The following is a 12627-nucleotide window of genomic DNA, read 5'->3' on the forward strand; positions in this document are numbered from 1 at the left end:
TAAATGAAAATATGTTTGGGTACTTTACGTAGGTGTTGCGTACTTTTATGGTATTTGAGATCTCTAATACTAGTCTTTTCTTAATTTCAGGAAACTGCCTTAGCTATCCTAACAGCAGTAACTCAAAGGGCAAGTGCTGGAACGGCAAAATGGGCCTGGCTTAGGCGAGGACTATACTATTTGAAAGCTGGTCAGCATTCTCAGGCTGTGGCTGAGTAAGGCACCTTATTACATTTAAACTATTAACGTATTTTTTTAATTAAACTCTTTGTATACCTGAAGTGGACTTCACAAGTTGCCTCATTCCAGGTTATATTTTGAGAGAAGGAATAGCAAAATTTGTTTATAGTTGATTGGTTCTTTTTATGTGCAAGACACTGAAATTGCAAAAATAAATTAAATGATGTCCATTTGTTAAGGAGGTAGCCATTCTAATGAAGTGAAGTCTTCCTAGTGTTACACATAGGATAGGGGCTCAGTGGGAACTTCAGGAATGATAACAAGCTGAGGCTGATACCTTTGTTGTTCTCCCGGTGACATGCTTTGTTTTGGGGCAGGAGATATATTTGCCAGCTTCATGTGCATGTGGTGCAGCTCATTTTTAGTCATTTGGTTTGAACTATACTTAAGAATAAATGAAATAGGGGAGCCTGGCTGGCTCAGTTGGTGTAGCATGCGACTCTTGATCTCAAGGTCATGAATTTAAGCCCCATGTTGGGCACAGAGCTTACTTTAAAAAAAAAAGAATAAATAAAATATATTTAATAATAACAAATACATAATAAAAAGAAGATGTAGGGGAAGGGGGTTAAGTGATACAGCCTTAGCATTATAAAATAAATAAGTCACAGGGATGAAAAGTACAGCATACGGAATATAGTCAGTCGTGTTGTAATAACTTTGGTGACAGAGGGTAAATATATTTATCAACTACACTTATCATGGTGAACATTTCATAGTGTCTGTAAGTTTCAAATCAGTGTGTTATACACCTGAAACTAATACAATATTGTACGTCAGCTGTACTTCAATTTAAAAAAATGAAGAACAAAGACTTTCTGTTTATTAGGAAGTATAACAGAGCCTTAGCATTTCCTAGTAATGAGAATACAGCATCTCTCTATCAGTTTAATTAAGTTTATAAGACCTCAGTCTGTATATAAAGTTTTTTGGTTATACTGCAAGAGATAAATTTCATTACTAAAGTTACACTGAAAAATTAAAATGTAAGTACTTAAATGTGAATGACCACAATTAATATAAGTCTTATATATTTTCTTTTTAGAAAGGATTAGAAAGTACCTTGTTTCTGAACCTAACAAAGTGTTGTAGCAGTTATTTTTTTTCCCTCCAATTTGTGAGAACATTAACAAATATATATGCATATATATATTTGGACTAAGATAAAGTTTCTGATTTACATCAATACCTAGAATACTATGATATTTCTGTTTTGGTGGAAGGATCAGTGGGGGATTATTAATTGTCATGAGGCATATGGAGATACATACCTATTCTGGTGGGAAACTGGAATTCTTCCAGATGGTCAAGGAAAAAAGTTCTGACCAGCACTTGTTTGAAAAGGTATTTTGTTCTTATTCATTCCAAATTTATAATAAAGTTTCTTAGTATTAAAATATTCAAGTTATAAAAATATATGTTCAAGTTGTAAAAGGAAAAGGTATAACTGCTTTATTTTTTTTTAGGATTTATTTATTTGAGAGAGAGAATGCATAAAGGGAGGAGGGAGGAGCAGAGAGAGAGAGGATCTCAAGCAGACTTCCTGCTGAGTGTGGAGCCCAACACAGGGCTCCATCCCACAACCCTGAGATCATGACCTGAGCTGAAATCAAGAGTCGTCACTCAACTGACTGAGCCACCCAGTTGTCCCGTATACCTGTTTTAAATAGCACTTTTATAAATAGAAGGAACCATGGATGTATGTGATTCAGTTGAATTATTTATTTTTTATTTTCTTTTCAGATGTGGAAGTAGTTCTTTACCTTTAGTTCACTTACTATTTACTGAAATTTTAGTTTACAGGCAGCATTAAGGGCAGACCCAAAGGACTTCAATTGTTGGGAGTCATTAGGAGAGGCATACTTAAGCAGAGGTGGCTATACGACAGCCTTGAAATCCTTCACAAAAGCCAGTGAGCTGAACCCAGAATCCACATACAGTGTGTTTAAGGTTGCAGCAATACAGCAAATCCTAGGCAAATATAAGGAGGCGGTAGCTCAATACCAGCTGATCATTAAAAAGAAAGAAGATTATGTACCAGCTTTGAAAGGTAATTTTTTAATACCCCCTTGACTGTTGTGATACTGGAGTATAAAATTCTGAGTAAATGTCTTCCAGAATGTATTTTGTAACCTGAAAAGGATTTCTTTTGTCAACAGCAAGGTGTCTTTTTTCCATGGACCTCTTATAGTACGACTTGTTATATAGATTTGAATATAGAAAAATCAAATCTTGTTTCATAACAGTAAATAAATAGTAATATGATAAACTTTTAACTTGTAGATCAAATAGTATGATGGCTGTTTGGTGGATCTCTAAAACAAGAGTTTCCCTGTTCTTATATTTTAATAATTAATTCACTATATCTTCAGAATATTTCAATACATTTTAATTACTTTTTAACTTATAGATTTTTTTTCATTTTTTGAACTTCAGGGACAACTTATGTTGTTTTGTTATTATCTAAATTAATTACAGTTTGTCTGTATATAGCTACTCCTTCTGAACAAATGATTTTTGGTAATATAAAGTAAAATGTCACCATCCATATATAATCTAAATTTTATATGATTATATCTAACCATTTTTAAAAACCTGGAGCCCATTACGTGTCCTTTACTCCATTTCTTTTTCCTTTTTAAATGAAACAATTATGGTTTAAGTCAGAAAGAGTGTATGCTGAAAGTGATATGTGTCTTGGGTCTTGAAAACTTCTTTTTAAATTTTGAAAAACTTTCCTCAAGTGAAATTAATTTATTAATTATTAAATCTTTATTGGGCACTTGAGGAGATTGCCATTTCATTTAAGTTTTACAGTGTAGTTTGCTATCCAGTTTTGAATATAAAAAGATCAAATCTTGTTTCATAATAGTTAATAAATAGTAATACAAAGGAGAGAAGCATTCAGTAGCATTTTCAAAGCTGAGGTTTTGAGTTAAGTAACTTGCCCAAAGTCAAGTAAATTCTTTTCCATAGATTTTTATCACTTTTAGTACATGTTTCTCCAACAGAACCTTGCCATTTGAATTCCATACTAAATGTATGCAAGACCATACTTAAAGATAATTTTTATACAATACTTCTGAGTTGTGTTTTCGGAAAGTGGCTTTAATATCACACCACTATGGTTTTTTTTTTTTTTTTCAACTTTATTCTAAGTGTTTCTTGTATGTGTTTGAATAACTAAAAACTTAACCTGGTTTTAGGTTTGGGTGAATGCCATCTCATGATGGCAAAAGCAGCTCTCGTCGATTATCTTGATGGGAAAGCTGTAGACTATATCGAAAAAGCACTGGAATATTTTACTTGGTTAGTATTATTCTTATTATTCATTGTATTTATTTTCTTAGAATTATAATAAAGCCAAAGTTAGAAAATTTTTCTGTGTTTATTCTGTTAGATAAAGCAATCATTATTCAGAATATCAAACACAAAGAATAAGGGACTAGCCAATGAATTCTGTACCATACATATTGTATTAATTTTGCATTGGGGAACAGATAGAATTTCTTGCTCTTAATAGCAGCTGACATGCTAGATGCTAGGGAAGGGTGGGAAGCAGTCTGTCAGGGAAGTGGCAGCTTGGACACAACGTATCAGTGTTATATTTGATAGTAAGGGCCTGTTTTAGGTATATTGGTAGGGTTGCAGTTGAGGGGAAATGAGCAATCTCATTTTTCCTGAAAAGAATCTGTGTAGGAAAAAAAGTGATGTCTAATATTAAGGGAATCAGAAAAATCTGAGTAAATCTGGTATGTTATAGAACTGTAAGAAGTCACTAGCTAAATAGAAATGTTGTGTTAGATGATTTTTAAAAGTCTGTTACGTATATATTTGAATTATTCTTTTCTTAGACATCTTTCTCGTGCTCCCCTTCCTTTCTTTTCCTACTTGCCTTCTCTTCTGGTTCCTGTTGATTTGGTTGCTCCAGAATTGATTTTGAGTATGAACCAAATATGAAAAGAAAACCTTAGCCTTTTCTCTCCCACAGATTTTTATTGCTGCTTTTTCAAGTCTCACATAATAGAGATCTTTCCAAAGAGGACAGGATATTGTGAAGAGGGCATGCTTTGTTTGAACTAGTATTTAAGAGTAAATGTGAACCTTTCAGTGATGATATTTGAAATACAAATACTGCCTTTCTGACAATGGGAAATTGTGTTCTGGGTAGCCTATAGCATTCATGGCCAATTAAATGGAGGTCTATGAAACTTTTTAAGTGATAATCCCCAAATTTATGTTTACTTCTAGACTTAAAAGTTTATATAACCATAATTCTTATGTAAGGGTGATAGAAGTTATTTCACTTTACAGATATTTTATTTTTTTATTGAGCTTTAAAGAAAATAAGAATTTAGGCTGTTGAAATTACCTCTGTTTCTCTTTCCACTCTATTTTCTTCTTTCATACTGTCAATTTTATTTTTTATTTTTAGGTATTTTTTATTTTACTTCTTTTCACCACAACAAGTGTACTATTTAATTCTCCTCCCCTTTTTCCCCATTCCCCTACCTACCACCCCTCTAGTAACCATCAGTTTGTTTTCTTTAGCTAAGAGTCTGTTTCTTGGTCTGTCCCTCTTTTTTTTTTTTCCTTTGCTCGTTTGTTTTGTTTCTTATATCTCACATATGAGTAAGATCATATGATATTTGCTTTTCTCTGACTGACTTATTTCCCTTAGCATTATGCTCTCTATCATGCTGTCAATTTTAGAAATTATGCTAAGGTATTTGGGCAGAGGAGCTACAAATGGTGTTGTCCTTCCTCCTGATCCTCACGGTGGGCTTTCAGCGATGATTGCCATAATTAATCTTATTTCTCAGGAAGATATTGGAAAATGATTTTTGGCTGGACTTTTTTAGTAGAAAAGGCTATGAGAAATGTTCCATCTGCTTGTCCATCTGCCAGTAACGTAGCTGTTTGATAGCTGATTATTGAGATTTGGCTTAAGTGAAATTGTCGTGTTTTATTTCTAAGATCTTGAGAAGAGAAAACTGAAGAGAAATGGATAGCTGAGATTTTTCTCATTCTAAAAAGAAGTGCCCTTTATCACCATAATTAATATTTTTACTTACTCTTTGAAGCTCGTGCATTCAGTCTTATTTGCTTCAATAAATATGGGTCTTCACATGTTTGCAAAATTTCTGGCATTTAAAATGATCAATTCTTCCCCTTCCCTCCCTTCCTTTCTTCTTCCTAATAGGGAGGTGATAAAATGTGATCCATTTAGAAAGAATTTAGTAAAGCATTCATTGCACTTAACCAAGGAAGTAGTTCATAATTAAGATTATAATGAGAGAGATAAATTTCCCATTGTTTGGAAAAAATTTGTAAGAATCACACTGTTTGTTTTCTTTAGGGCTCTGCAACATCAAGCTGATGTCTCTTGCCTTTGGAAGCTAGTTGGGGATGCTTGTACCAGTCTGTATGCTGTCTCACCATCCAAAGTGAATGTTACTGTTTTAGGAGTCCTTTTAGGTCAGAAAGAAGGCAAACAAGTATTAAAGAAGAGTGAGCTCCTCCATCTTGGAGGAAGGTAATTTACAAAGATTGCTAGTTAATGACATTCACTTTGAATTAGGACATTTTAACAAAATGTAACATTTATTTTTATATTTCCATAGGTGTTACGGTCGTGCGTTAAAACTGATGTCTACATCTAATACGTGGTGTGATCTTGGAATTAATTATTATCGCCAAGCACAATATCTAGCAGAAACAGGCAGCAATACAAATGATCCTAAAGAGTTGTTGGAGAAATCTTTACATGTATGGTTTTGAGAAATTTTTTATAAGCTTTTTAAAAAACAAAGTGCTTTTCTGATAGATGTTTTTGATAAAGTAGATACTATTGTGTTTTCATGTAAAACCACATTTATCTTGATATAAATGCTGATGCTCCAAGATACAAAAATTAATCCAATTTTACTTTTCAGTGTCTGAAAAAGGCAGTGAGACTTGACAGTAAAAATCACTTATACTGGAATGCTCTTGGTGTGGTTTCATGTCACAATGGTAAGAACTGAGTAACATTTCAATAGTTTTAGAAGATGGTTTTATAATAAAGTTCAGTTTCATCAAATTCTGTATTTTTCAGGTATTAGAAATTACGCCCTTGCTCAACACTGTTTCATCAAGTCTATCCAGTCGGAACAAATTGTGGGTGTTCTTTGTGTCTGTCAATGATAAAGAACTTAAGAATTTAGTGTTAGTAATTTTCTGAGACTGCCATGTAGGCAGGAACCTAATTGTGTATATGTATGTTTTTTAGAATGCTGTTGCATGGACCAACTTGGGAGTGTTATACCTTGCAAATGAAAACATTGAGGTAAATGTATTGTCTGTTTTGTCACATTAAAAGTAAAAACGTTCTTTATTTATGACCTCTTTGTAATCGCTCATCTTCTTGTGGGGAATTACTTTGAATATTATTGTCTTTTCAGTATGCTCTCCTGTATGCTAGGTAATTGATGACATTTAGTTTATTATAGATATGAATAGTGAACGGATAAGATTTATTTTCCTTTCCACACAATTGAAGAAATTCTGGTTTTATGATTATGTTGGGTTTTCATTTAAAGATTATAACAGTTCTGTTATGAAATATTTGAGTGTTTTTCTTTTTATCTGTACACATGTAAGAGGAGCTCTGTATGGGATCTGTTAGGGGTGGGGAGAGGAAGTCATGGGGATGATTAGTACTGTCTTGCAGCTTAAGTTTAACCTCCGCTTGGGTGATTTCGATTGGGCCTTTAGTGGATATTAATTCCTTTAGATGCCACAATGTAGTTTGTCATGCCTGAACAGTTATATATTAGAGAAGGTGAAATACAGTAATTGGAAATGTGTCTGTAGGTCATGTTTAAAAGTTTCCATAAATCTGGGATGCCTGGGTGGCTCAATGGGTTAAGCCTCTGCCTTTGGCTCAGGTCATGATCTCAGGGTCCTGGGATCGAGCCCCGAATCGGGCTCTCTGTTCAGCGGGGAGCCTGCTTCCCCCTCTCTCTCTGCCTGCCTCTCTGTTTACTTGTGGTATCTCTCTGTGTTGAATAAATAAATAAAATCTTTAAAAAAGAAGGTTTCCATAAATCTGTAGGTAATAGCACATCTGCACAATTTTGTGTTTCGGCTGTTATATCGAATATCATCCTTTTAAAATAGCTTCAGTAATATTTTCAGGGATAAATTAAGTCACTCCTAGATTGCTTCAAAAGACTGTAAACAGAATGAAGGAGAATATTAATTTGGGTCTTAAAATGTGAAAATATTTTTTAAAAATTTAAACAAAGCTAAATCTTAGTTAATAAGCTATGAATGTAGTTTTATGATAGCACAACTCAGTTGCTGTCCATGAACTACCTTTTTCATAAGAAAAATAAGACTGCTGTCACATACAGATTACTGAGTAGAGTATCAGGCAGCATGTAACAATAGGTGTTTGGAGCAGAAAAATAAGCACGTAACTTAATGAGTCCAAGTGAGGTATCTTTAAAGTTTCCTGACTGTTTGGCACAGATTTATGTTGATCATTCTTTTTTCGCCCAGTAGCAGATATGTGTCATTGTTTGTTAGTTTTTATCTTACCAGTTAAGCTTCAGGAGGGGATAGTCGGTACTTCTGTCAAACTGTGGCTAGCAAGTGGATGGGTGATTGGTTAGAGGTTCTACAGACTATGAGGTGCACCCCTGTATTTCCCTTTCAGTGGGGACCAGAACCCCTAAGCCAATAGAGAGATCTGTTGTACCCAGAGGTTTTTAAGACTAGGTAGTTAAAACATGGTTTTAAACATTGCTAGTTTTGTTTAAACAATGAAATCTTAGATTTATAAGTGTTTATGTTGACAAGTGTGACTTACCTTATTCTCTTAGCTTTTTAAACACAAACAGTTTAATACTAAGTTAATAAAATGGCATATGTTATTTTTTTACTTTTTTTCCTAGCAAGCTCATGAAGCTTTCAAAATGGCTCAGTCTCTTGATCCGTCTTATTTAATGTGCTGGATTGGACAAGTAAGATATATATGTTTATTAATAATCCTAGGATATAAACAACCTATTAATATAAAGTGGTATAAGTAACTATTAATACAAATAACAATGATAATAATGATAACAGGTAACATTTGAGGACTTCCTTTGTGCTAGTCACTGTGCTAGTCTCTTTGTATATGTTATTTCGGTTAATCTTCCATCAGTCCTTTGAGATGGTGGTTGTTATTAAACTTTTCATGGATGGGGAAATTAAAGTTTAGAGATCCTAAGTACAGTGCCTAGGGTCATACAACTTGTATGATTAAGCTTTGGTCTGGGGTGGGGGAGGCTTTGAGCTAAAAAAAAAAAAAAAAACAAAGAAACAAAAAACCCAGAACTCTCTTATTTAAATGCATGTTTACCAAAAACTTTAACATTGACAAAGATCATTCTGATTATGTTTTCCCACTTTCTGTAAAATCTTCATATTTGAGGATTTTGTTTGTTTATGAGTATTGTTCTTCTTCTGTTCACACTCTAGATTTGTGTATTGCCAAATAGGAATCAGGATACTTGGTTACAAAGGCGAGTCCATCACTGGCCTGATTGTTTTATCTGAACATATCACTGCTAGATTTCATTTTTCTACCTTGAAAAAGAAGGGGCTTGGCTGATGGCCCCCAGGGTCTTACCTAATTGAGAAGTTGTAATGAATTAGTAAGTGGCTGATTGTTTTGGTTCAGAGAATAACAGGAGCATCACCCATCTCAGGAAATCAATAATCAGAATTTTGATATGTTTTATTCTACTTTTGACTTTTGGGTCAAATTCTAGTTAATTGGTGAAGCAAGCAGAGTTATAAAGGTAACTCTATGAACTGTGGTTCTATGAACTGTGGTAGCATTGGGGAGCAATGGCATTACTACTAATGGCATTACTACATGGTCCAGGTACTTCGAGTAGTACTGCTCTGGGTCAGGAGATTTGGGATGCTAATCAGAGCCACCTAAGTATTTTTTTTAATTTTTCAATTCTTTGTATTCTTAAAAATACTTTATTTCATACATTAACTGGTAGGTTTACTTATATGGTAACAGTAAAAGTGAGACCTAATATTATTTCTTAAATAATATTAGTAATGTATATGATTTTTTTCTAAAAGATAGATGAGTTTGAAAGTAATTTTAACTTATCTCATAGTCTATAAATTTAAAGATACAGGTGTGTTATTTAAAATTCTGAGGCACTTTAAAAAAATGAATAGGTTGAGACTCTACCTCAGGTCCGTGGAAACTAGAAGTCTGGGGGAAAGGACCTCCTTTAAAAAAAAAAAACAAAAAAAAAAACAAAAAACTTATCTAGGTGAATCTGAGGTGATCTTATGATTAAGAGCCCTGCTCCAGACAAACTGGTATGAATGGATCAAGGGTGAAAGGGAAGGGAGAAGGTAATGCAACTTCATCATCGTTCTGAGGAATTTTATGTGGATTATTCCACTACTGCCTGATTGCAGATGGAATTCTGAAAGCATTTTCCAGTTTAAGGGCCAATTTAACAAGTCATTCTGGTGGGCTCCTGAGTGGCTCAGTCGTTAAGCACCTGCCTTCTGCTAAGGTCGTGATCCCAGGGTCTTAGGATGGAGCCCCACATCGGACTCCCTGCTTGGTGGGAAGCCTGCTTCTCCCTCTCCCTCTCCCCCTGCTTTTATTTCCTCTCTTGCTGTCTCTTTCTGTCAAATAAATAACTAAAATCTTTAAAAAAACAAAAACAAAAAAATAAGTCATTCTGGTCCTTTGAGCCATGGGAACATAGTAGCCAAGATTAAAAAAGAAATTAGCTCTGCTTTTAAGCATAGCTAGTATACTTTTGATTCTTCCAAATAGTTTCACTTATTATGTTATTATTCCTTTTAAACACATTAAGAACCTCTTTTTTCCTTTTTTAGGCTCTTATTGCAGAGACAGTTGGAAGTTATGACACTATGGATCTTTTCAGGCATACTACAGAACTCAGTATGCATGTAAGAATTTGACCATTCTTAAGGATTCTTGAATTAAGTATTATGCTTGTTGAGAAAATGAATACAGAATGGTATCAGATGTTAATAACAGCAATTGTCTCTACTCTTTATTCTGTCTTAGAAACAGATACGCTGTCTTTAACGAACTTGTCATTTTTGTCTTCTGTTATCTTTTGGAAGCTGGTGAAGAAACGACATAGAATTTAATAGATACAGTAGACATTCAGAATTGAAACTGAGACTCTAGGAAAAAATCAATGTGAAATAAGGACTAGACTTGGTTGACATTTCTTGATTATGAAAGTGTTTTAGAACCCTTTAGATTGGTAATTATTAGTTTTATCTGTAAGAGCGGTGCTGAGAAGAAGGAAATCAACCCCATTGGGTGACATTGTTTTTGCACTTTTATTTAAATCCCATTTGATTCTTCTACTTAGGGTTGGAGCAAGTAATTTAAATATGCTCTTAGTTGTACTGAATCATAGTGAGTCTTCATTTAGAGGCACTTAGCAGTGGACTTAAGACTAAGATATGGTATTTACTGTGTTGAAGTTTACTGTTCAGTAATTTTTATTGGTATATTTATTACCCTTTGTTTGCTTGTTAACTTTGTCTCTTTTTATAGACTGAGGGAGCAATAGGTTATGCGTACTGGGTCTGTACGACACTACAAGATAAAAGCAACAGAGATACAGAGCTGTACCGGTACAACATTGTTCAGATGAATGCTATTCCAGCAGCACAAGTTGTTTTGAGTAAATACATAGGTAAGGTGTTCAATATTTGAATAACTATTGAAACAATTTAGTTTTTTAAATTAGTTAATTCTAAATTAAATATTAGTGTTCCTTAAGACATGAATTGCCCTTTTTTTCTCCCAGTGGCCAACCAGTCTCCTTTTCAAATTATAGAAATGACTTCTGAAGAGTGAGGAAAATTGCTGTTACCTAATGCTTCCAATAAAACTGATTCCCACATTTTAGTGGAAAGTATTTTGGAATTTAATGGACCTGAGTTGCTGCTGTTCTCTCTCTGCCATTTATTTCTCTGCAGTCTTAGGCCGAGTATTTTATTACTTCTCTTTACTTCTATCAGCCTTGTAAAGTAAAGATGATAATTGCTAAGTGTTAGACGTGTGAACATTAAATGTGATAATCTGCTTTAAATTCCAAAACTAGTGGTTTTGGGTTTTTTTTTTCCCCCCCAAAACTAGTGTGTTTAACCTCCTACTTTAACACCTGATTTTTCTTCAGGATACTGGAAAAACACATTTAGGTTTAGGAAAAGGACAGAATGGTGAAGTTTCATTAACCTTCTGTTGTAATAATGTCCTTTCTTCCTTAATAAAACTACTAGTTTTATTACCAGTTTAATCTTGCCATTTGCAGCAACATGAATGGAGCTTCAGAGTATAATACTAAATGAAATAAGTCAAATAGAGACAGAGTCAAATAAGTCAAAAGAGAAAGACTAAAATACCATGTGATGACACTCAAGTGTGGTATTTAAGAAACAGAACAAATGAACAAAGTTAAAAGGCAAGAGAGGGGGCACCTGGGGGGCTCAGTTGGTTAAGCGACTGCCTTCAGCTCAGGTCATGATCCTGGAGTCCTGGGATCGAGTCCCGCATCAGGCTCCCAGGTCCATGGGGAGTCTGCTTTCTCCCTCTGACCTTCTCCCCTCTCATTCTCTCTCTCACTCTCTCTCTCTCAAATACATAAAAATCTTTAAAAAAAAAAAAAAAGGCAAGAGGAATGACAAACCAAGAACTAGAGAGAACAAGCTGGTGGTTACTAGAGGGGAAGTGTACAGAGGGGATGGGTGAGATAGGTGATGGGGATTAAGGAGTGCACTTGTGATGGGGGTTGGGGGGTGGAAAAGTACCAGTGGGTTTTAATCTCTACTCTGCCTCTTAGTAGTTATGATGAAACCTTGGGCATGTTGTACAATTGAATTTTAGTTTTCTCATCCATAATACAAGAATGAAAGTATCTGTTACTTAGAGTTTAAATGGAATGATTTATACAAAATGTTTTGCAGAGTTCTTGGCAAAGCTTAGATGCTCAAGAAATGTTAGTTTTTTTTTTTGTTTGTTTGTTTTTATCCCTTGACAAATAAAGAAGCAAGAAGTTTAAGTAGGCACAGGGACACTTGCATATTACGAAGAATCAGATAAACTGAAAAGCAGAGGAGAAAATTTCTCATCATAGGTATGGAGAGGATTATAATACTCTTCCTGCATTGAGCCTGGGATACTTGAGCAGAAGGCAGTTAGTTGACAAACAAACCCCAGCACTTCAGAGCGGTACGTGTTAGGCAGTATGCCAAAATGAATGACTGAAGAATAGCTAGCGCCTCTGTGAGAGTGTATAAATCAGAAATTTTACTGAGAAGTTT

General features: G+C 34.4%; 1 protein-coding gene across 1 annotated transcript in view; it reads left to right on the forward strand.

Annotated features, from left to right (window-relative positions):
* The window catches only part of SKIC3 (SKI3 subunit of superkiller complex), an 81922-nt gene that overhangs the window by 31905 nt on the left and 37390 nt on the right, over positions 1 to 12627 (forward strand). Inside the window, exons 18-28 of the mRNA XM_080803947.1 lie at positions 91 to 215; positions 2037 to 2290; positions 3447 to 3549; positions 5600 to 5776; positions 5865 to 6009; positions 6177 to 6255; positions 6338 to 6399; positions 6512 to 6568; positions 8181 to 8249; positions 10156 to 10230; positions 10856 to 10997. Of these exons, the coding sequence (XP_080660073.1) occupies positions 91 to 215; positions 2037 to 2290; positions 3447 to 3549; positions 5600 to 5776; positions 5865 to 6009; positions 6177 to 6255; positions 6338 to 6399; positions 6512 to 6568; positions 8181 to 8249; positions 10156 to 10230; positions 10856 to 10997 (1288 nt within the window). The remainder of the gene's footprint in view (positions 1 to 90; positions 216 to 2036; positions 2291 to 3446; positions 3550 to 5599; positions 5777 to 5864; positions 6010 to 6176; positions 6256 to 6337; positions 6400 to 6511; positions 6569 to 8180; positions 8250 to 10155; positions 10231 to 10855; positions 10998 to 12627) is intronic.

This window comes from Martes martes, assembly GCF_963455335.1.
Source record: "Martes martes genome assembly, chromosome: 5".
In the NCBI taxonomy this organism is placed as follows: domain Eukaryota; kingdom Metazoa; phylum Chordata; class Mammalia; order Carnivora; family Mustelidae; genus Martes; species Martes martes.